We start from the raw sequence: 26,140 nt of genomic DNA, 5'->3' as shown, positions 1-26,140 counted from the left end.
CCTATGTAATTGTCTTGGTAGTCTTTAGTATATTTGATATTCTATAATCCAAGTGTCACGGCGAATTCGTGCCTGTCACCGGTAGGACTATAAGGTAGTTGAGAACTCATCGACTGTGAACAATGTCATATATATAATTGGATATCATGTGCTTTGATGGTTTTGAAGTCCTATGATCTCTCTCTTCATAATAATCTAGAAATATCCTCTTTTCTCCAAAAAAATGAAAAAAAATAAATTAAAAGAACAAATAAAAAATGATCTTATTCCACTGCTATTTCATCTTTTCAGTAACAGGATACTGCCATAATTGATGATGATGATTCTTCATGATTGATTATGGAGGATGATGCACCTTTATCATTCTTGTTGTTACTGCCATAATTGATGATGATGATTCTTCATGATTGATTATGGAGGATGATGCACTTTTATCATTCTTGTTGTTTAGCTTAAAACTCATGTACCTACTTCTATTACCTTTGTTTCTCATTTATAAAGTAACTCTTTATTTGGTTCTATATGTTTATCAGTTTTATCTTCAAATTATATTTTGAAAGTCAGTCATGATTTTTTTCCCCGAGGAGCTTTTGAATTCTATTTCTTATTGATTTTTTATTTATTTATTTATTTGTTCCATCAATTTGCACCGATGAGAAGTCCTCATGAGGGTTTATTGAAGTGGGTATTCCTGCACTTTGATGGCTCTTTAATTGCATCATAATTATCGAAATCAGGTTCTTAAATTACATGTCCTATTCTTTTATACTTTTCCTTTATGAAATGAATTAATTGCAACTATTTGAGCATAAAATTAGCAAACTATAGAGATATGAATTTTAATATCAAAGGTGTTATAGATTATCATTTAGTTAAGGTAAGCAAATTGATAAATTGGAATTTCAATGAAGAAAAGAGTTCACAACAGAGGATGGTAGTATTATGGCGAAGCCTTGACGCCAATTAGCTCTTCAACCTTCTTTGTTGGTCGGTTCTTTGCTGCTTTCTTTATTGATCCTCTTCCTTGTGACTTTAATTTCTCCAATTTTGAGTCTCGCGAGTATGAAACACTTCAATAATCCACATATTTAGGTAATACACAGAGGTAAGTTACCTGTTACAAAATTTTGGATATAATTTATTTTAAGGATTGTTTACAAGCTTTATTTGTGTGTATTATATGGTATAGAATATTTTCTAATGTGTCTTCCTATATAAGTATAGGAAACTTTGTTGGATGATCGAATAGCCAACAATTAGAAACTATAGAGAAGATACCAATGAAAAATGATTTCGTTTTATGTTATCTATATTTTTTTAAAAATGATTTCATCTTTAAAATATTATCTCACTGACAAAGGAAAAGAGAGAAATTAATATGGATGCATTTTTAAGGATATAATGCAGTAACCCATGAACCAACTTTATTCATGCTTCTAAATTTAATTGAAGTTTGTCATTAATATGTTTAAGGGGTAACAATTATTAAAACTTTTGGTACATTTTAGAGACTCCAATCTAGAGATGTCCTTTGATGTGAGACTCATACTTTCACAAATATGACACAATTTTTTATTTCACGAGTTAGTAGTAAGGTCTGCTTACATTTTATCTCTCATTCACGGGGTATTTTATTGGCCTCCTCTTCTTTCGAAGAATCTGGAGGAATTGAATTCATGTGTACTGTAGACAGATATTTTGTCATTATTTAATTCAAGAAGTGAAATTGTTGGTGTGCTCAAATGCACATGTCCAATCAAATACATGTATTGATAGTATAGGTGCAAATGATCTTTTCTTCTTAAGCAGTTTCTTGCCTATTTCTTTTTTCATCGAATTGAATTTTTAATTATAAGAAAAATTGAATATCTTGATTCATTTTTATGATGGGAGTTGCATATTTCTTAGAATTTCTTTTCTGAGAAGCACTGAGTTCATGAAAATATAATTTGATTACTTTAGAGGTGATAATTGAATTAATTTAATTTAGTTACTTCAGAGTTAATAATTAAATTGTTGTAGTAGTAGTATTTGTAGCTATATCACATCTATGTAAGTAAATAAATCAACAGACTCTGCGCTAAAATACGAAAGTTGCTTCAAAAAATATTGTTGAAAAAACTTTAGTATGAATGAGACATAATTGACCTCAAATAATTTGAGATTATACTTGATCAATTTTGGCGTATATCTGTTAGTAACTGATTTATAAATAGTTATATGAAAATGTAATTAGTACTCCCATATGTATAATGTTCAATTTATAAATAGTTAATACACAAATATAATTAGTACTCTCATATGTATAATGTTCAATTTATAAATAGTTATGTACAAATGTAATTAGTACTCCCATATGTATAATGTTCAACTACGTAAATATTTCACTTTAAAAACAACATTCAATAGAATGACATTCACAAAATATATAGATAACACGTTTGACTGTTATATTATGTTCAAGATAATAGTATTTTTATTTATTTTATATAATGGTGTTTATATGTGATTGTCTCATTTATATTAATCAATTTTAGATCACGAATAAGACCACACGTTGAGCCCGTGCTTATCTAGTTTTTATTAATAAAAGAGAAAACTATTGTCCACACGGAATGTATCCAAATTTGTTCCTAATGAACAATTTAACAAAATATATCCATAAAGTACAAAATTTTACCCCGTCTGTCCATCTCTTTAATTAATTATTTATCTCCTGTTTTTTTCCCACTTAATTTATGTTTCTTTTTCTTTATATAAATAAAAATATTGATTAAAAAGATATTTTGTACTTTTAATTATGTGGTTGCCTCAGATCCACAATATAGAAAATATCTATTAGGGCATCTCCAATCCAATCATCTATGTTACTCTCCAAATATAGAGTTCTTTATCTTTTCAGACAATCAACTCCAATTTAATTCTCTATTTTAATCTCTAAAAAGAATTTTTTTTTCTCTCTCCTCAATATTATATTATTATTTATATTTCATTCTTATTTTCTTATTTCATAATATAAATTATTTATTTCCTATTTCCCAAATAATTACTTTATATAATTTTTAATGTGATATGAAATTATATTTTATTCTAAATTTTTAAATAACATAAATTGCAAGAAAATATAATATAATACATAAATTAGGGGACAAATTCAAATAAAAGTGACATACAATTACATAAACACTCAATTTTCAAAATTATTATGTTGCTTCCATAAAAGCTCTATTAATGTATTACGGAGTTCAAAATGAGCATTTTTGTCCTTAATTTTTTTATGTCTAGCTAAAATTTGTTCAAACCGGAGATTTTCATCTACCACAATTTCTATAGTTGGAGTTAGAGCCTCTACAACATCTTGAATTGTTGCATTGAGATCACGTTCATTCTCAATTATCATGTTGTGCAGTATAATACATGTAGTCATTATATCATGTAGCACTTCCTTTCTCCAAAAGCATGACAGTTCATTTCTCCAAAAACGTGACGATCCTGCAATAATTGCAAAACTCTGAATGCATATTAATATCGTTATTGGTTCCAGGTAAACCAAAATAAGCATGCCATATCCAAAGATCATAATCAGCAACAACTTCAAGAATAATTATTGGTGATCCACTATGACTTGCATATTCCCCAGCCCATGCCGTTGGACAATTTTTCCATTTCCAGTGCATGCAATCTAAACTACCTAGTCACAACCACAATCACAACCACAATCGCAATATTCTCGAAATCATATCCAAATTTTTTTTTGATTAGTGCTAAATCTGGAAACGACCTACCGGATTACTAAATTATTGTTGTGATCAATTAATTATTATGTTATGTATTGTATTTTATATTGTATTTAAATTATTATGCTATGGATTATATTGTACTGTTATCTTGTATTTAAATTATTATGTTATGTATTGTATTGTTATCTTGTATTTAAATTATCATATCATGTATTGTATTTTTCAATTAATTTTTTTCATCTTGCCATTTTAATTTAGCGTAATTTATAATGAAAATTAATAATAAAATAAAATTTTATTATTCACGAAAATTAGAAAAAAAATAAAATACTATTAATTTGAAATTAAAATAGTATATATTAAATAATATTTTTTAAAAATATTATATTACATTTAAAAAATAATTGTGAATATTAGATATTTAATTAATGGAATTATACGTAAAATAAGAGATAAGGGTCTGAAAAATACCTCAATTTTGGCCGGATTTGCTGTTGCGAAACTAAATTTTCATAAGGACCTATTACCTCCCTAGACTATATAATACAATATTTTTGACCCCCTGAACTATTTAATAGTGTATTTTAAAGGTATTTACGTGTCCATGTGGACACATTACTATTTATAATTTTGCATTATCTTTTATGTCCACGTGGACAAATATATATGTTAAAAATACGGTATTAAATAATCTAGGGAGGTAATAGGTCCTCATGAAAATTTAGTATCGCAACAATAAATCCGATCAAAGTTAGGGTATTTTTCAGACTCTTATCCAATAAAATAATATGTTAATTAGAAAGTAATAGAAATAATAATAAAATAATGAAAAAGTAAAATAGAGAGTGAATAATAGTTCTCCATTGTACTCTCTAAATTTGGAGAACTACTATTCAACTCTTTAAATTTGGAGAACTACTATTCAACTCTCTAAATTTGAAAAATAGATGGTGATTTGGAGGTGAGTTGGAGTAGCTATTCTCTATTTTACTCTCCAAATATAGAGAATGGAGAGTAAAATAGAGGTGGGTTGAAGATAGTCTTACACCTTTCATCATCAACAAGGCTTCTCTAGAATACACATGGAGTAAATGATTTTATCAAGCCACTCCTTAAGTTACCAACGCCCATTCTGCACGGGATGATCTCAGAAGATTTTCAAAACTTTCAATAATTTCTTACCATTTAAGGTATAGAATTATTCATGTCTTCTTCTCGAATTTCCTGACTTTGTGATGTACTATGGTGGCAATTCTCTGTCTACAATGACTCTGTGTTAAAGAAAAAACTAAAATTGAAATTTTGGGTTAAGAAAAGAACTTCCTTGAGGACATTTGATTTTGATTTTGATAGTTAGCTTTCCTCTTCCTTCATTTTTTTTTTTCGAACTCAATCAGACGATCACAACTTTGCTTATTTAATTTGTTAATACTCCTTCTGTTCTTAATTACTTGTCTATTTTTGAATTGACACACCTATTAAAAAAATATCTATTGACATAGTAAATTTATCATTTTACCCCTATTAATTGTAAAGTAGATGAATTAAAAATTTAATATTTTTAAAAAGTTCTACATTTTTCAATGTAATTAATTGAGGATATAATAGGAAGATTTTTTTTGTCCTTTCTTGATTTATCAAAATCGACAAACAACTATAAAAAAAAAAAGTGGACAAGTAACTAGGGACAAAGAGAGTACTCCCTCTGATCCTAATTATTGTCCACTTTTTCTTTTATAGTTGTTCCTAATTACTTGTCAATTTTGACAGATCAAGAAAGGATAAATTTTTTTTTACCTATTATACCTCAATTAAATGACTAATTACTTTGAAAAACGCAAAACTTTTCATCCACTTCATAATTAATAGAGATAAAATGATAAATTAATTATGTCATAATTAATTTCTTAATAGATATGTCAATTTAAAAGTGAACAAGTAATTAGTGACTTGAGGAAATATAAGATAAGATGTATGTCTCTTTGAAAATTCTCTGTCAGTACACATTACAAAAAAACTTTTCTAAAAGCACAAATAAAGAGATCCTACACTTCACTGCTCAATCCTCACTCTTCCGGTCTTCACCACTCTTTAGTAATTTTTCCTCTCTCAATGTAAGTGTATTTCCTTTTTTTCCATACTGAGTTCTTTTGTTTCATTTTTTTTTTTTTTCATGAAATGGCCATTTCTTGACTTCTATAAGAAAGGCACAATTTTTATATGTTTTTAATGTGTTTGTGTAGGAATCCTGAGTTATTCGTATTCACTCTTTGATTTTCATTTTGAAGCTTTCTCTTGAAAAAAGGCAAAGCGAAATTCATGTGAAGGCTCTATCTTTATGTAATTTTAGGTATGTGATTTTGTTTTCTTTTTCTTTTCTAAATGTAATAATTGTTATTTTTAACTCTTAGGTGTTTTATATCTTCCCATTTACTTTTGTCGATTTTTTTATGGTCCGTTATTTTTGGAAGATCATCTTGTAGCTATGAAAAAGTTACTTGTTTGAATATCTATGTTCCATGTTGTCATAGACTTAGACTTCAACTAATACTCCGTGCGGCACTTGACAATTTAATCACGAATTTTTCACGATCTTATAAGCTCAAGTTAGCCCTTTTGAAATTTAAATTGCTAAGAAATTGAAGGAAGACAAAGAGAGCTTTAAAGAAGATTTTTACTCAGAGATAAAAGAACATGTGTTTTCTTGTTTATTCAGTTCTTTGTATATCTTTTATGAAATTTTTTTAAAAAAATTGACGATGATCTGTTTCGATAAAGACTTATAGATATTCATTCATCAAAATCTTTCAGATTAGCTTATTATATAGATTTAAAGTTTACTATCAGTTATTGTGTTGATTATTGTTTAGTTAATATAAGATAAATTGATGAATAAAAATTGCACGTGCTTGGTTCGGAACTACTCTGAAAATATCCAATTGTAAGTTTCTTAATCTCTCATTGTCTTGCTCTCGATCTCTTTCATTTCACTTTTGCTCTCGCAAATTTGTAGAAAATTGAAGAGAAGTGATTGGGAAATTTTCTCGTTGTATTTCTCTGTACAAAATATATGTATTTATATAAGACTAAAAAATAAAATGAATTGAGATATTCTAAATACATATATATTTGTCTAAATCCTATTGGTTGTTTATGTAACCTCTATAACAACTTTTATTCCTTTCTATGCTGGCATTGTGCTTCTCACGTGACTTAGTGGAAACTTCTAGGTTCCTCTGAGGTGGGTGGCTAGGATTTAATCTCTTAAATGTATGGCTGCAATTAGGTCTCTTCCATGATAGATCAAGATGATTGCCACGTACTTGTAAGTCCAAAATTCAGACCATGATACTTCTTCTTCATCTCTAAAGATGGAGAAGTTTTCACTGATAAAATCGGAGCTTCTTTATCAGTAATTTCAACATCCTCCTTCAAGATGGAGGGGAGAGAAATGACACCCATCTTGCTAAGAATCCGATGATGAGCAGGCCCAGAAAGAGATTTAGTGAAAACATCTGCAAGTTGATCCTTGGAGGGAACGAAATGGAGAGAAATGAGGCTGGAAAGGTACGGTTGCCGAACGAAATGACAGTCAAGCTCCACGTGTTTCGTGCGTTCATGAAACACTGGATTTTTGGCAATATGAATCGGCGCTTAATTGTCTGAACGAATAGGGATCAACAACGTAGGAGAAACAGAAAGATCAGCAAAAAGACGAGTTAACCAAGTCAACTCGGCAACCAATCGACGCATCGATCGATACTCAGCTTATGTGGATGACAAAGAGATAGAAACTTGATTTTTTGACTTCCAAGATATCGGAGATCCACCCAGGCAAATAAAGAACCCACTGATTAAATGGCGAGGGTCGGGGTAAGAAGCCCAATCCGCATCACAAAAGGCAAAGATGATGAAAAAAGGAGAAACTGATAAAAAAAAAGCCTTGATTATGTGGTCCTCTCAAGTAACAAAGGACTCTTAAAGCAGCTGCAAAATGATTTTCAGAAAGTTGTTGCATAAACTGACTGAGGTTCAACACAACATAGCATAGATCTGGACGTGTATGATTCAAATAATTAAGCTTTCCAATTAGATGCCGATAAATTGTTGGATCTGACATAAGCTTTCCTGAATCTGTAGTTAATTTGCAAGAAGGATCCATCGGTGAAGACACGTACAATATGCAAATGAGAAATGTCAAACTCCTCAAGAAGATCTAAGGTATACTTTGGTTGACTGATTATAATCCCACTGTCTTCTCGCAAAATTTCCATTCCTAGGAAATAATGAAGCAAACCAAGATCTTTGATTTTGAACTCAACATGTAAGAAATCTTTGAGACTTTGAATTTCTATTGCATCATTTCCTATAATGAGAATGTCATCAACATACACGGCAACGATAGAAACCAAATTTTCTATATGTTTAAAAAATAAGGAATAATCATTCAGAGATGCAGTGTAGCCCTTGAAATTCAAAGCACCAGCAAGCTTGGCATACCACTGCCGAGAAGCTTGTTTGAGACCATATAAGAACTTTCTAAGTCGACAAACCATAATAGGATCAGATTGAGCTAAACTTGGGGGGAATTTCATGTATACCTCTTCTTGCAAATCTCCTTGCAAAAATGCATTATTGACATCAAACTGTGATATAGACCATTATTTCTTAGCTGCAATAGATAGAAGACACCTGATCGCGGTCATTTTAACCACGGGGGAAAAGGTTTCATTGAAATCTATACCCTCTCGCTGTATGTCTCTTCTAATAACTAATCTTGCCTTTAGTCGCTCAATAGAACCATCTGCACCATGTTTTACCTTGTATACCCACTTACAAGGTAATCACTTTCTATTTGAGGGAAGGTGAACCACATCCCATGTGTGGTTTGATCTCAAAGTTGCTTTCTCCTCTTACATAGCTTTGGACCAACTTAGATGAAGAGATGTTTGATAGTAACTGTTAGGCTCTGTGATCTGGGAAACTGATTCTAGTAAGAGCTGATTAAATGGTAAAATCCCAGTAGGAGATATACCAGTAGAGGTGATAGGGGCAGCAAAATAAGACTTAGTTACAGGACTAAGAAATATATTGTTGCAAAAATAATCTTGAAGGTGAATAGGTAGAGTACCTTTAGTCGATCTATGTGATCTTCTTAAAGGGATAGAACCAGTGGGCAAAATAGAATCAGTTACAAGAGATGTTTTAAGAGAAGGACAGTTTGGAGGTGAAGGAGAAGAATCTGAAGAGAATGAATTTGGAGAAGGAATGTTAGGAACTGAAACATCAGATGATGAATCAGTGACAGTAGAATACTGAGTGTCTGGAGATGGAGTGGAAAAAATTGAAGTAGAATTAGAAGAAGTAACAGTGAAGGGAAATATAGCCTCAAAGAAAGTAACATCCCTGGATATAACTATTTTATGGCTATCCAATTCCAAGATTTTGTAACCCTTTTGATTTAAAGGATATCCAAGAAAAACACATGCCTTAACTCTTGGTTCAAACTTGCCCCTTCCATGAGAAATAGTACTAGCATAGCATAAGCAACCAAAACATTTTAAAATGTCATAATTTAGTGTTTTCCCATGAAGTATTTGATAAGATGTGTTTCCATGAAGGACTCTAGAAGGTAATCTATTTATTAGAAAAGTAGCATAAGAATGCACTCCCCCAATAGGCTAAAGGAATCTGAGATTGAAACAAAAGAGCCCTAGCTATTTTAAGTAGATGTCTATGTTTCCTTTCAACAACTCCATTTTGTTAAGGGGTAGCAACATACGAAGTTTCATGCAAGATACCTTGTGAATTAAAAAAATTAATGGCTACAATACTCTTGCCCAACTCCATTGCATTGTCTGATCTTATCCTTTTCACTTTAAGATTAAATTGTCTTTCAACCATATAAAGGAAGTTTTGTAAAACTGAAAAAGCATTGTTTTTGGTGCTCAAGAGATAAGTCCATGTTCCTCTACTATAATCATCCACTATAATAAGGAAGTATTTATAATTATCATGTGTAGCTATTTTGTAGGGTCCCCAAGTATCTATATGAATGAGATCAAATATGGACCTAGTTGATATATGACTGATAGGGAAAGATGGTCTTGAATGCCTTGCCTTAGGACAAATGTCACAAAAACAATCAGAACTAGAAGGAATTGAAATGAAACTGACATTGTTCGTTGATGAGAAAGGTAAATGGCCCAATCTAATGTGCCATAACTTTACATTAGGAGTAGTACTAGTACAATTTGGTAAAGAAGAAGAACTAGCATTACTGAAACAAGGAAAGGAAACTGAAGAACTATTAGAAACTGTAAAAGGCAAAACAACTTTGTTCTTGCTGGAATTGAAAACAGACTTTTTGACTTTAGGCTTGAACATATATAGACCTTCTGAAACTTCACCAAAAACTTGAGGCCTCCTCATTGAAAGGTCCTGCAACACACAATTATTATGAGTAAAGAACAATGTGCAAGAAGATTGACTGTAAAATTTATGCACAGACAAAATATTATATTTGAAACTAGGAACATACAACATATTTTCTAAAATAAGATCAGAAAGCAGAGATACAGTCCCAATATGAGTGACTAAAATAGTTTGACAATTAGGAAGATTAATAGTTAAGGGAGGAGTAAGAGAAGATAATGATCTGAATGATGTTGAATCAAAACACATATGTTCAGAAGCACCTGAATCTATGATCCAAGTGCTGGAGTTAGTGACAGAAAAACATGAACCAAGATATTTAACAATCGTACCAGCCACTGCATTAGCATTGATCTTCATCCCTGAGTTGGTACCCTCTTCCATTTTCATGTGTTTGAACATCTTTACAAACTGATTGTATTGTTCCTGGAAGTAATTTTGTTTTGAAATATCTATTCCAAAATCATGTTTGTTATCTGTTTCTTCCATAGTCAAGACTCAATTTCCCCTAATAGGATCTCCATTTTCCTTTACCTGATTGTTGAAACCATTGTCATGTGTAAACTGAAAATCATCTGAAAAACCAATGAGTCTGAAACAGTTAAGTTCCACATGTCCATTTTTCCTATAGTAAGTGCAGGTGACATTGGGGTTGTATTTTGCTTTCTTCCCTTTGAATCTTGGATTCTGGTTCTGCCTAGAAAATGCATGTGGCTGTGGCTGTTGAGATCCAGCAGGTGCAGGTCTGGGGTAAACATTCCCAAATTTGCTTGAAGAAGCCATAAATCTCTAATCATGTTTAGAGACTCTATATTGATGTGAATTTTCAACCATAAAGACATATGAATCAGGACTAACAGTGGAATTTATATAAGATTCTCTTTGGTTTTCATCCTGCATAATCAAAGAATATGCAAGATTAATATCAGGCAAATGATTGATCATCAATATATTACCCCTAGCTTGTGAATAAGTGTCATTCAATCCCAAGGAATTGAATGAGTCTCTCATCTTCCAAAGATTTATGTAACTTTTGTTTCCCTTCACATATGCATACACAGTTGCACTTGACATTAGTATTAAGAGAATCCAGTTCATCCCATAATCTTTTTAATTTGGTGAAGTATCCTGCAATGTTAGATGTGCCTTGAATTAACCTGCTGAGCTCCTTTTGTATGTGATACAACTTTGCACCATTAGACTGACCAAATCTGTGTTCCAAGCTTATCCATATCTCTTTCACAGTTTTCGAGTAAATCACACTGTCTGCGATTTTCTTTGACAATGAATTCAAGATCCACAAGGTCACTATGTCATTGCATATATTCCAAGCTTGTAAATCTGGAGAATCATCAGTTGGGTGATAAATCCCAACTTGTTTTTAGCTAACAAGGCTATAAGAACACATCTCTTCCAGCCTTGATAACCCTTTCCATCAAAAGGGTTATTCACGATAGTCATACCGGGTGCATCAGAAGCATGAAGATGATAGGGATGATTGTGATCAATCACTGATGCGTTACCAGTGATTGTTTAGGTGGTAGTGAGTGTGGCAACTGTGGTAGCCGTTTCTCCTGTCATTGCTTAAACGAGATTTAGGGTTGATCAATTGATTTGGTGCTCTGATACCATGTAGAAAATTGAAGAGAAGTAATTGGGAAATTTTCTCGTTGTATTTCTCTGTACAAAATACATGTATTTATATAAGACTAAAAAATAAAATGAATTGAGATATTCTAAATACATATATATTTGTTTAAATCCTATTGGTTGTTTATGTAACCTCTATAACAACTCTTATTCCTTTCTATGCTGGCATTGTACTTCTCACGTGACTTGGTGAAAACTTCTAGGTTCCTCTGAGGTGGATGGCTAGGATTTAATCTCTTAAATGTATGGCTGCAATTAGGTCTTTTCCATGATAGAGCTAGATGATTGCCACGTACTTGTCATCTCTAAAGATGGAGAAGTTTTCACTGATAAAATCGGAGCTTCTTTATCTGTAATTTCAACAAAATTCGCCATTTTACTCCCGCCTTTTTGTTTCTCTAAACCTCCCTTTCTCCTACCAGTTCAATTGGTAAAATACCCTACCTAAATTTTATAACTGTTGAAATAAATTTGTGAACTAACTTTGTGTGTACTTTCACTAATTGCTGATCTCTTTGGCTAAATTTCGTAGCGGAATCTTCATGTTTGTTACATTATCTATCCATGGTGTGTGTCGCACACATTTTTTTATGTGCTGATTTGTTTGTCGATTTGGCATGATAAATCAATAATTTAGTTGTAGAGGATAGTATTGTATATAGGGAAAAGGGTCAAAAATACCCCTCAACTTTGGTTTATTGTTTGACTACGCCCTCGCCGTTAAAATGAAGTTATTTTTACCCCTCCCGTTACTAATTTCACCAAATTTACCCCTCAATTGGATGGAAAACCCAAATCAATTAAAATTACCCAATTTCAATTAAATAACCCAATTTTTTCTCTTTTTAATTCGAACCCGACCCATTTATACCAAATTAAAACCCCAAATCAAGCTTTGGCAATCCCCATTCATTTTCTCCGTTTTCCGGCGAAACACCACCAAAACAACCTCCAAACGACCACCTGAAACCACCACTAAAAACCCCCAAGAACCAGAAACGACATCAAGCAAAAAACATTAACAATAAACCCATTTTCCTCTACTTTCCATTGACGACAACAAGATCTTTCTTCTCCATTTCCGGCCAGTTTCAAGCTGGAACAACATTAAGTAAACCACCCACCATTGGAATCATTCAAACAGCCGTGAAACCGACCTGAAACAGCTCTCAAACACCACTCTCTCCACGCCAAAATCCAGTGGTAAAACCACACTTCAGCCCACCAGAACCCAGACCTCCATCACCCAAGCTAAAACAACCAGCAAATGACCACCAGACCACCATTTCTCCGACCTCCAAACAACCAACCAACAAAACCCCGACCAAAACCCCATCGGAAAACAACTGAAGCACCGCTAACAGATCAAACCAACAACACAATCAGGCGAGAATCAAGGCTCGAAAACAACAGCCACAACTTCATATCTGGCTAGGCTCAACAAGCAAGCAATATCATAGTTTCAGGTCTGCCCGCAGGAAAGCAAAATCCGATGATTGAACGAGCTCCAAGCTCCGACCACACTGAAATAGTGGTGCAATTTTAGTAGGAAGGACAAATATGCATTAGTTTAACTACAAAATATTTGTTGTCAATTTTAGTAGTATGTGTTTCAATGGAAGAAGGAGATGGAGAAGATTAGAGAGATGGGTTTAGGGTTCTAATTTGATATAAATGGGTCGGTTTGGATTAAAAGAGAAAATCGGGTCATTTACTTGAAATTGGGTAATTTTAGTTGATTTTGATTTTTCATCCAATTGAGGGCAAAGGGTCAAAAATACCCCTCAACTTTGGACGGGTCGGGCATTGGGTTTAAAATGGGGAATGGGTCTTTTTTTAAAATTTGGGTTAAACTGAGTCAATTTGGGGTTTTCCATCCAATTGAGGGGTAAATTTGGTGAAATTAGTAACGGGAGGGGTAAAAATAACTTCATTTTAACGGCGAGGGCGTAGTCAAACAATAAACCAAAGTTTAGGGGTATTTTTGACCCCTTTCCCTTGTATATATGTATTGGTCTTGTTTTGAGATTCCTAAGATAATTAGGTATTACAAATTTACGATTATCATATTCAATATGATATTTTATCAACTGTTTCTGTACTATTAATTTATCTTTCGAAGTTCACTTTTGTCTATCAAAGTTAGTCGTGTTGGTCCTTCCAATTTTTCATTCAACCCCATTAGTGCTCATATTAGGTAATTAATGAGAAAGGATCATGACATATGGTTATATTGAGAATGGCTAAAAGATTGGCATAAATTCAATAATTTCTGAAAACTATTTCAATGGGAACTTATTTACAAAGCAATTCTTTGAATTTTTTTTCGTCTAATTTCTATATATATAATAGGAGAGGTGATAGCGTCTACGTGTCAGCGCACAATTAATTTATAATTTTAATTTTTAAATTATAAACTAATTAAATAGAATTAATTTAAATTTTTTATTAAAGGGAAAACATGTACTGTTTTAGAATTGAATCTTAGAATTTTGTTTTTTTAAAAAGAAAAAACGTTATATTTTAACATACCAGTTAGATTCTTTAATTTTGAGTTTTATGTTGTTTTTTTTAAAAAAAAAAATACAAAAAGAAGAAGAAAAAACGTTATATTTTAGCATACAAGTTAGATTCTTTAATTTTGAGTTTTATGAAAATAATTAAATATATATAATTAAAAACATATGTATATATATTTATATTAAAATTATTAATTTAAATTAATGTTGTGTAATAAAATTAATGTTGTGTAATTATTTTGAATAATAATAATAAATTCTCTCCTTTTTTTTTAATATTTGTTACTAATAAATAACCTATGAAGAAAATTAGAAAAAAAAAACATTTTAAAAAGAAAAAAGAGAAGAAACGTGTGTTCACCCAAAAAAAAATCACCAATTTTGAATTTGAATGGGAAGTTACGATTCAACTTTTAAAATTTGAACTAAAAATTAACTCTATTTTAGATAAAGACGAATTTCAATCGATTATTTTCTATATAAACTAATTTTTCCATCAAACTTGTTATTTTATCCTCTAAATTATTTTGCACCTATTTTTCAATTCTTGAATCAGTTTCTTTCTTTTTTGGTTCAATCTTCAGTCAAGTTCGTTCGTTGGAGGCAACACTTAAATAAATATTTATGTGCTCAATTTGCTTACAAATTAGACTTTAAGATGATTTGATTTGATTATAATCTATCAACAGTTTGTGTTATTTATTAGGAAAGTTGTTATGCATCGTAAATTATTTTATTGGAATTTATGATTGTCATGAAATGATTTTACATATATATTGGACGCTAATTTCCTTTTTCTGATTGTGCTAGGTTGCTTTCAGATAAATTTATTTCTAAACAATCAATAAACTTTGAGGACGGCAATCTGGAATCAAACATTAGAAGAAGCATTAGCCATTATACTTATAAACTGAATCTTAGAATTCCATCTTTTCAAATTCATGTTAGTATATTCAACTTTATAACTATGCTTCATTATTCTTCTTATCTTAATCTTTTTTTTATGGCTAGCTGAAAAAAAAAATTTAAATATATTTGCAAAGGAAAAAGTGAAAGTCCAAGAAGAAGAAGAACAATATTTATCAAAGTTCAAATCTTCTACACAATATTTTTAGATCGATAATGTCTTATGGTGATTATTTATTTCATTTCATTCAATTTGATTTTTTTATATCATATTTTGTATTTAAATTATTTAGATCGTAGGAGTTTTTTTCTATATATATTTGTATTGTTAGATGATTTTTACTGTGGTTAACATTTTTTTAAGATTGTATGCTATTTTTATTTCATAAAATAAAATAATCTAATACTTAATTAATGTTCTAGTGAACAGTTATTAGTTCAAATCTCCTATTATTTGGACATCAACCAATTTTAATTTTATACGTATTAAAATTTTTATATTTTACCTATTTTAAATTATTTTTTAATTATAATTTTACATGAATTTAAGAATATGAAGAATAGTTTCAATCTTTGAATTCTAAACTACCTACATTCATTACTATTTTATTTTTAAATAAAAACATTAAATAATTACTATTTTATTAATTATGATTTTATTTTTTAAATAATTAAAATCAGTTTTTATAATTAAACATAAATAATTTACCTTTCTAAAAAATACTAAAATTATTAATTATATATAATAGGAATAAATAATTACTATTTATTATTTTATTTTTAAAATGATTGTAAAGTAGTTTTTATAATTAAATAGAAATAATCTTTAAAAAGTTCAAAAAAATAGGGTAATATAAATATAAATATGTATTTAAGTAATACACAAAAAATTATTACATTACAAAAATTTAAATTAAATTAACGTGAATTTAAAACAAGCCATTATATATAGAACTTTTTTTGAAAAAAAATATTTACTAAGCCTGTATTTCTCTTTTTGGGAAGAAATACATTAATTGCTTATATATATAATATTAATTGCTTATATTGCTTATAATCAATCTATTTTTATTATATAAGACATAACTAACCTACGTCCCATACATCCCATTACACCCCACTAACTTGCAAACATTGCATTTTTTTAAAATGAATTTAATTAAATTTAAAACAAAATTCAAAATTTAAAATAATGAACTTTATTTTGTTATGCAACTCTGCTAATATATATATATATATATATATATATAAATTACCTTTAATTTGTGTTTGTGGGTAGAGGATAACAAATAATTAATTAATCTGTAACAAAATTTTATAACTAACAAATTGCTACAAATCTATGGTTGACGACAAGAGAATAGTAAGACGTCTTTTTTCACAAGTAAAAATGACTTTATATCTATCTATATATAAAAAAAGTGTCAGCACCACAAAAAATTTTAAAATAATTTAAAATTCTTTTCTATGTGTATCTTAAATTAACCAAGAAGAAATAAAAAGAGTAACCAACTAAAAAAATCTTTTAAAAATAAATATTACAAAATTATATTTTGCAAAAAAAAAGAAGACACATGTAATTGTACTTAATTATTTTAAAATAGTGGGATCAGTTTAAAAAATGAGTAATTTTAATTAATTAAATTTATTTAAAATTTATAATTTTTATTAAAGATAAAAATTAAATATTAAATAATTGAATAATTATTTTAAATCTGAAAGTAAAAAAAATTATTTATTTAAATAAAATGAAAATATAAATAGGCAGTTTTAGAACTCCCCATTAAATTCGCACTCAAACACAAACTATAAAAAGAGATTAAGAAAAAAATTACAATAAAATACACGAATTTTAAAAAATATGAAACTTCACACTAAAAAGATTTACAAAAATATTGTCTAATAATTAAAATAAAATGAATTGCCATTTTAAAATCGAGAATAAAATTTTAAATATTATTTTTTTTATTGAATACTTACTTTAAATTAATGTGATATAACCATTTTAATAATTTCATTATTTATAAAAATATAAAATTAAATATTAAATATTTGAATGATCTGTTTTAAAATTAAAAAAGTCAAAACATTTAAATTCTTTATTTAAATAAAAATGGGAATATAAATAGGCAGCTTTAAGACTTCCCATTACATTCCCACTCAAACACAAACTCTAAAACCTGATTAATTAAAAAATTAATAAATTAATAAATTAATAAATTAAACAAATTCTATTACACAAATTGTAAATTTTATATTTATATAAAGATAAAAAAAATTGAATGGTCTTTTTTAAAATTTAAAATTAAAAAAAATAATTAAATTCTTTGTTTAAATAAAACAGAAATATAAATAGACAATTTTAAAACTTCTCATTACATTCCACTCAAACAGAAACTCTAAAACTTGATTAAGTAAAAATTAGTGAATTAAACCAATTATATTACACGAATTGTATTCTTTTAACATAATAAAAAACTAACAAAATATAAACAATTTTAAAATTAAAAAAATAATTAAAATTCTTTTATATATGTATTTTAAATTAAAAAAAGAAATAGAAAAGAGTAACCAACAAAAAAAATTCTTAAACAAAAATTAGACAATTTTAAATTCAAAAACTAATTTATTTTTTTTGTATATATGTATCTTAAATTAACCAAAAGGAAATTAAAAAGATTAACGAACTGAAAAATTCTTTTAAAAATAAAAATTACAAAATTGTACTTTGCAAAAAAAAAAAGATACATGTTATTGCAGTTAATTGTTTTAAAATAGTGGGATCAGTTTTAAAAATCAATAATTATAATTAATTAAAATTATTTCAAATTCGTAATTTTTTTAAAAAGATAAATATGAAATATTAAATATTTGTATAATCTATTTTAAAACTAAAATTTTAAAAAACATTAAATTCTTTATTTAAATAAAACAGGGATATAAATAAACAGTTTTAAAACTCCCCATTAAATTCCTACTCTAACACAAACTCAAAACTCTAAAAACAGATTATGGAAAAATATTTACAATAAACTTCACACTAAAAAGATTTACATAAAATTGTCTAATAATTAAAGTAAAATGAATTGCCATTTTAAAACCGAAACTAAAATTTAATTTTTTTAAAAATCAAAAATTAAATATTTGAATGATCTTTTTTCAAATTAAAAATTAAAAATAATAATTAAATTCTTTATTTAAATAAAAACAGGAATAAAATAGGCAGTTTTAAAACTTCCCATTACATTCCCACTCAAACATGAACTCTAAAACCTGATTAAGTAAAATTAGTAAATTAAACCAATTATATTACACGGATGGTATTTTTTTAATATAATAAAATACTAACAAAAATTAAACAATTTTAAATTCAAAAAATAATTTGTTATAATATTATTCTAATAGCTAATTGTAGCTATAGACATAATATTTTAATAATATAATTATTAAATTTTGTATTAATAATATTAGTTTAACATGCTCAAATAAATAAGTTAATGAGTTGTGTCATCATTTTAAAAATATACACTACTAAGTGCATAATAAATTTTAGTAGTTATTTTTAATTTTAAATATTATATTTTAAAATATCTGCGCAACACACGGTGCATATACTAATACTAATGAATACAAAAATATCTTTTGAGTGATCACAACAGACTTCATTCAAGATGCCTTTCTTAGTATGTCTTACATGAATGTTTGAGCTGAATTTCTTGATTCCCCAATTTCTTTTTCTCCTCTATCATTCACCTCCTAAAAGAAGAGGAAAAAACAAATTTTGAGAACCTTTTTTTATTAGTCTTGAGTTCTCAACTTCTCTCTGATTACATACTTCACTTGACAGTGATTCTGCGATGTGATCTTCGTCAAGTCTGACATATCAAACTTTTAGATATGAAGTGTTTTATACGTTTGATTCAATTTTCCTTAGATAGATTAAGCAAGAATTTGCCATGTGGCGAATCATAATATGTCATATGACTATTTTACATGGCAAATGACCATTAGCTAATTTGAGAGTATTTTTTAGCAAAAAAATAGATTCATGAAAATTTTCGAGATAGGAGAACATCCTTTAAACAAAATAATCACCACACGAGGCAACGTACGACATGCAACCCAAAAATATGATATCTAACTCAGCAACAAATAAAAAATTGTCACACATAATGTAATGAAGAGACTCTATTCTTCTTATTTATAGTAATCGAACTCCAAATTTCAATGACAAGGGTAACTTATGTATCAAATGCTACCTAGGATTCTCCATTCCTCGCCTCTACCTTCATGACATCAAGGTAAGATTTTCCGTCAAGTTTTCGTGCAAAAAAATCCTGTAAATATTTTTGCACGACAACTCTTCGGAAAATAGGAGGATTATTTGGTCCAATGAGGCTGTGTGCAGGTCCTAATTCGGAATCAAGGTTGAAGGTAGAGAATGTTGCAACAGAGAGTCTCTCTTTGTTTGAGTTTACAATTGCTCTGTGCTCAATGCTCTTATAAACACCATTGCTCACTATCTGCCAACACACGTAGACAGATTACATATAATATTTTCCAATCCAAGTAAACGGATTAGTAATATTTCTTTATATTTAGTCCACATTAAGTCCTTTGAAGAAGAGTTGTTATTTACCTCCATCATATCGCCAATATTGACAATCAAAGCATTTGGGAGGGGCTTTATAGGCACCCAAATATCGTCTTTTCGAACTTGGAGACCTTCAGTTTCATCGAGCTGGAAAAGGATGGTGAGGGCATCAGCATCAGAATGAGGACTAAAGCCAATGGTTTTGTGTGGCTCAGGGCAAGGTGGATAATAATTCATCCTCATTGACTGCATACCATCACTGAATAGCTCTCTCATTTCATTTTCATCTATCCTTAAAGCCTTTGCCAATTGACATACGATGATCATTGCTAGGCTCTTGATTTCATTCGAGTATGCTTCTATAATGCCCCTGAAACTCACACTCTCAATAGTCTAAATATAAAGCTCAAGAATTTAGGTGTGATTTTGACACTTTAAACTCTTGAAGTAATGAACTCTGGAATAAAGTAATAGAGAAAGGAGACATGCACCTGAGATTCGAGGGCAACTTCTGAAACAAGTCCACTTTCCGGATACGAAGAGGAAGAGTCATTATGCCAAACATGTCATTCCAATCAAGTTTCTGCTCCTCCGATACAACGAATGAATTCCCAAAACCTTCAAAGCTGTCTTCTTGTTGCCATAGTTTCTTCTTTTCTTCCATTGGAAGTTTGAACAAATCAATAACCTCTCTCTTGAAATCCTCCAGGATCGAAGGTGTCACTCCATGGTTTATAACCTATCATTCAACAATATACAAGCTAATTTCTCAAACTGTCACTCGGCTAACAGTTTTTTCCTCAAAAAGTCATTCAACTATTTCCATTTCACCTATAAAGTCCCTCATCCAATTCAAGTTATATTTCCGATAGATATTGCTGACGCACAAAAATTAAGCCAAGTTTAAAAAAGAATTACTTCCAATAAAATAAAAGGAGAAGGTGCAAATATATATCGCCTAACTTTATCATTTAGAATACATATACCCCTTAAGAACCATTTTCAAAGCAATAAAAATTATGAAAAAATGAAACCTGGAGGAAACCCCATTGTTGACAAGCCGAGTGAAGCTTTTGCAGCTCAGAATCCATGGAATCCCCTGAAATCAACTTTTGAAGATCGATAACTGGGACCGATGCTCCGGCGTAAGTGACCGGAGATTCTTGTTCTGGGCGGACATACCTGGCCGGAACATTGGTTAGGTGCTGTTTGGCAAGCTCTTGAACACTTGGAACTAACAGAGATTTTCCAAAGTTCATTTTTGCCACCGGCGTTGATTCCATTTGCTCTTGTTACTAATTAAATTGAAAAGTATTAACGTCTGATGAAAAAGAAACAGCAGAAACCAGACACCTATAGATATAAATGACTCCTTCAAACTATAGATCCCATTCAGCTTTGAGTTTATCCATTTCTTCCAAAACCATACAGTATTATTTATCAAGTAATAGTAATTTTTTCATATTTTAATTATATAATTTTGTCTTTGTATATTTACATCGCCGCCGGCCACTATTCCAAAGTAACAAATAAAAATTCTATGCACGACAAAATGCTAGTTCCATCATACCAATATAATACTACAAGAAAGGAAACTTTATATTCTCAATAAAAATGAAGTGTGTGCTATTTTTATTCTTTGTAGTAATCAAACAGGGGAACTCAAAATTACAACAGAGCAACTTGTACTAGGATTCGTCATCCTTCACCTCTACCTTCATGTAATCAAGGTATGATTTTCCATTGAGTTTTCGTGCAAAAAAGTCTTGTAAATATTTATGCACAGAAACTCTTCGGAAAATGGGAGGATTATGTGGTCCAATGAGACTGTGTGCAGGTCCTAATTCGGATTCAAAGTTGATAGAATAGAATGTCGCAACAGAGAGCCGTTCTTCATTTGAGTTTACAATTGCTCTGTGCTCAATGCTTCTATAAACACCATTGCTCACTATCTGCCAAGTCAAATAAATCATTTACGTCCACAATAATTTAAATGATATTTTCAATAATAGACTACCGTATTAGAATATGACCTCTTTCTTTACCAAGAACAAAAAAAAAGGTTTATAAAACCAATTTGTTCAAAACAAGCAAGTTTTAATTATCCGAACTAGACATATTAGCTTCCTTTTTGAATCATGTGAATTCCATTACACATAAAGTCTCAATTAAGTCCTTTCAAGAAAATTCAGAAGTGTTTAATATGCGAAGCATGCTGTATGACACTGTGAATAAAACCAAACTTAACCAATAGCTTGCACACCAAAACTACAATTTTCACTACGTCGCTATCCTCTGAAAAATAAGCTACTCAGAAAAAAGTTATTATTTACCTCCATCATATCGCCTATATTCACAATCAAAGCATTTGGGAGGGGCTCTATATGCACCCAAACATCGTCTTTTCGAACTTGGAGACCTTCAGTTTCGTTCAGCTGGAAAAGGATGGTGAGGGCATCAGGATCAGAATGAGAGCTTAAGCCAATTGCCCTGTCTGGCTCAGGGCAAGGCGGATAATAATTCATCCTCATTGACTGCATACCATCACTGAATAGATCTCTCATTTCCTCTTCATCCATCCTTAAAGCCTTTGCCAATTGGCATACGATGATCCTTGCTAGGTTTTTCATTTCTTTGGAGTATGCTTCCATGATGTCCCTGCATTTCAAACACACAAACATATTAAGGGATGAGGAGAGCGAAGATCAAGGCACAAGTTAGAATTTAGAAATACAATTTTTAACAAAAAGTATAGTTAACAAGTGTGGTGTATCTCAATAACATTATGGGCAGGTTCATAACTATATTATTCCTCCTCTTTTTGTGTTTATATATTATTAGCCATAACAGCTTACCAATTTTATTGTAACTTACAAATCCTCAGGGAAAATAAAGTAAAGGGACCTTACTCCTGGTTAATGATCTAAGGGACGAATTTGGACTTCTGCCTAAAATTTTTTAAGAACTCGTTAATATCGTCGGATAGAGGAGTTTGTTGCTAAAATGGTCAATGAACTAGCAGAAATAGCAGAACAAAGTCAATTTTCTTGACTTATCTGATATAAAAGTAAATTTGTTCACTTATTTCCAATAGTTCAGTGATCGTTTAGGCAATGAACTTTGGAATAGAGTTGTTTATATAATCGTGTTCTGGAATAGAGTAATGTACAGGGTTTGGGGGATAGGCACCTGAGCTTTGAAGGCAAATTCTGAAACAAGTCTTCTTTGCGGATATAAGGAGGAAGAGTCATTATGGCAAACATGTCACTCCAATCAAGCTTCTGCTCCTCTGATACAACGAATGCATTCCCGAAACCTTCAAAGCTGTCTTCCTGTTGCCATAGTTTCTTCTTTTCTTCGATTGGAAGTTTGAACAATTCAATAACCTCTCTCTTGAAGTCCTCCAGTAATGAAGGTGTCACTCCATGGTTTATAACCTAACATTCAACAATATGCTAGCAAATTCAAAGTTTCTAAAAGTTGCATGTTTTGTTAAGAGTGCACGATCAAAAATATATTAGAAGTATCCCCATTTTTTGAGTTTACTACCTGAACTAATGTAATATCCCATATTTTAAACAAGGACATATTAGTCATTAGCTTAAAAAAAAAATCAAATGGGCCTTAGCCCATCAGAAACCTAATAAGGGAAAAATTAAATTAAGCTAAAGAAATTATTGGAGTTAAGAGTTTTGTCAGCAACTCTTAGAAAAAAAAAAGGAAGAAAGAGTTTGTTCTTGGAGTCTCTTCCTGTGAAGGAGCATGAAATCGATTAAAACAGAGAAAAATAACTAAATGGAGAAGAAGTGGAACTCTTGCTATTTCAAGTATGGATTTCAAGGTAAGTATCTTAACTTAGTTTAAAGATTGAATTTGCATATTCCCTGACTATAAATTTGAGAACTGAGAGTTTGAAAAACATGGGTTTAAAAGGAATAAAGGAATCCGTTAAACTCTTATTATCTTACGGTTTGAGTGAGTATGTTAAATGTTTGGACCAAACTTTTGTAGTTCGGCATAAACCGAAGAAGAATTGCTGGACAGTGACATTAGTTTTGTTTATTATAGGGTGAAGTAATCAACAATGAGACTGTTTTACGGGATCTGAAGCACCAATTTGATATAAATTGACAGATTGAGTCTATCATAAAACCTCGAAGATTGGGTATTCTGAATTTAGTAGCCTAAACGAAGGAAGTATTACGAGACCGATATGATGTGATTATAAATTGATTGAAGGAACTCATACAGATGGCCCAAGCGACAGATTTGGTACTTCAACACGAGTACTGTGAGTAGTAATCTTACCACAATTGATGTTTTATAACTTGCATGACTTTCACATGGTTTATAAAGTAAATGTGTTATCGAATGTTTTGAACTTGCATGTGGGACAAGTCTTTTACTGGATATGATACTGAAAAGATTATTTGAGATGATCTCATTCTTATAAGATATGATTACTGATATTGAAAAGGTTTTACACTTATTTGAGAAATAGTATTTTGATAGGTGATTGTTAAACTTTGAAATGATAGGATTTGATAAGATTTAAATGCTCTGTTCGATTTTGAATTGTTTTTACTGATTACAAGAAAAATATAAATGGGAGTAGACCTTGATGAATCCCGTAGCTAACGGCAGGTTCGTTAGCCTGGTGCACCTTGTAGTTCTGATTACTGATAAAGCCCTTGCTAGTGGGAAGGTAGAACTAGTATACTATTACTGATATCCCTCGAGTAGGGATCTACTAATATGAATAATTAACTCTTTTATGAGGAGTTCATTGTTATTGGTTACTTCTTAAAGAGAAGGCCACACTGATTACATGATTCATCCTTGGAAACCTCCCAGCTATAAGATCTAATATGAAAATGTTCTTTTTCTGAGTTTGTTATTAGGTATTTACATTGATTTTGCTTATATGAGGCACCTAAGATTGAATATTGTTATTTGATTCTGAAAGAGCATTGTTTCATCATTATGACTATTACACTAGCATGTTTCCTAACTTGTCCCTCGTTAAAATGGTTGTGGTTAAGTATTATTACTCACTGAGCTAGCGTCTCACTCCTCGCTAATTGTTTTTGCAGAGAATTCAGGTGGTATTGAAGAGGATTTCATTAACTAGCGTGTGAGTTGGTAGCATCTGGTGAGCCCCGCATTGCTTCGCGTGGCAAGAGAGCTATTGATTTGCTATGTTTATTTAGTTTCTTAAAAATTCTTAGAGTTGCTCCATTTGTCATTTCTTTGATTTGAGTCAAGATTAGTCCTTCGAATTGTAGTCAAGTGACTAGTTTGGAACTTTTTCCGTAATTTGGAGATGAATTGGTTTTATTGCATGACAATTTGATCATTGATGGATATTATATGGTGGTTTATAGTTGCTATTAGTTGTGTTGTGAATTTCTGAGACAGGAAAAATCTAGGATAGGCCTAAAATCAAAAGAAACTCTGCCCGATTTTCTGTAGAATTCTGGTGAGGCTTGCTTTGGGATTCTCCCCCTTAGCGCCGGTCATGATCCTTAATTGGGTCATGACAACTATCAAGTGTTCACTTTCTTATTTGAACTATCATAAACGATTCAACAAAAAAAAAATACTCACCAACTATTATGTGTTCACGTTTTCTATCTCAGTAATTCATCAAAACACACATCAATTATCAGTTATTTCCTTTTCCTACCTAAATCGCCGTCATAAGTAGGAAAAAGGAACAATTGATATTTTAGGTGTGTTTCAATAAACATTTAGTTCAAATAGGAAACTCACATAACTGAAAGTTGATATACGAAACCCAAAAAAACAAGTATACTTTAGGTGAGCCTTTGAAGTTTCGCTCTTTTGACACAAATGATCACTTCTATAAATTATGGAGTAGCTTTTTAAGAAAATCATTTTCAATGAAAATAAAATTCGTTCTTACCAAACACACCGGAATAATAAATTAAACAAAATTATGAAGAAAATGAAACCTGGAGGAAACCCCATTGTTGGCAAGCAGAGTGAAGCTTTTGCAGTTCAGAATCCATGAAATCCCTTGATCTCAACTTTTGAACATCGATAACTGGAACCGACGCTCCGGCGGATATGACCGGAGATTCTTCCTCTGGGTGGACATACCTGGCCGGAATATTGGTTAGGTGCTGTTTGGCAAGCTCTTGAACACTTGGTACTAACAGAGATTTTCCGAAGTTCAATTTTGTTGGCGTTGACTCCATTGGCTCTTGTTAATTTGGGTTTTATCAGTTTCTTCCAAAGCCATATTAACTTTTAATTATTTTTTTATATTCAAA

At 30.5% G+C, this 26,140-nt stretch overlaps 4 protein-coding genes across 4 annotated transcripts; all 4 read right to left on the bottom strand.

The window, feature by feature from the left end:
* Positions 1–8,653: 8,653 nt before the first annotated feature.
* On the bottom strand, positions 8,654–10,958 carry LOC125847275 (uncharacterized). Its single transcript, XM_049526931.1, has 4 exons — positions 10,710–10,958; positions 10,320–10,601; positions 9,856–10,181; positions 8,654–9,272 (listed from the first exon to the last, which is right to left on the bottom strand). The coding sequence occupies exons 1-4, from the start codon at positions 10,956–10,958 to the stop codon at positions 8,654–8,656; spliced, it is 1,476 nt and encodes a 491-aa protein (XP_049382888.1).
* Positions 10,959–10,964: 6 nt separating this feature from the next.
* LOC125847274 (uncharacterized) lies at positions 10,965–12,200 on the bottom strand. Its single transcript, XM_049526930.1, has 3 exons — positions 12,122–12,200; positions 11,233–11,516; positions 10,965–11,069 (listed from the first exon to the last, which is right to left on the bottom strand). The coding sequence occupies exons 1-3, from the start codon at positions 12,198–12,200 to the stop codon at positions 10,965–10,967; spliced, it is 468 nt and encodes a 155-aa protein (XP_049382887.1).
* Positions 12,201–19,496: 7,296 nt separating this feature from the next.
* LOC125847767 (protein SRG1-like) lies at positions 19,497–21,171 on the bottom strand. The gene is made up of 4 exons (XM_049527450.1): positions 20,879–21,171; positions 20,336–20,583; positions 19,890–20,214; positions 19,497–19,773 (listed from the first exon to the last, which is right to left on the bottom strand). Exons 1-4 carry the CDS (start codon positions 21,125–21,127, stop codon positions 19,510–19,512), a joined length of 1,086 nt encoding a protein of 361 aa, XP_049383407.1. The 5' UTR covers positions 21,128–21,171; the 3' UTR covers positions 19,497–19,509.
* A 361-nt stretch (positions 21,172–21,532) lies between these two features.
* Positions 21,533–26,090, bottom strand: LOC125847770 (codeine O-demethylase-like). Its single transcript, XM_049527452.1, has 4 exons — positions 25,820–26,090; positions 23,034–23,281; positions 22,178–22,502; positions 21,533–21,796 (listed from the first exon to the last, which is right to left on the bottom strand). The coding sequence occupies exons 1-4, from the start codon at positions 26,063–26,065 to the stop codon at positions 21,533–21,535; spliced, it is 1,083 nt and encodes a 360-aa protein (XP_049383409.1). The 5' UTR covers positions 26,066–26,090.
* Positions 26,091–26,140: the final 50 nt, after the last annotated feature.

Source organism: Solanum stenotomum, chromosome 12, assembly GCF_019186545.1.
Source record: "Solanum stenotomum isolate F172 chromosome 12, ASM1918654v1, whole genome shotgun sequence".
Taxonomy (NCBI): Eukaryota; Viridiplantae; Streptophyta; class Magnoliopsida; order Solanales; family Solanaceae; genus Solanum; species Solanum stenotomum.
This window is presented reverse-complemented; position numbering and strand designations above follow the sequence as displayed.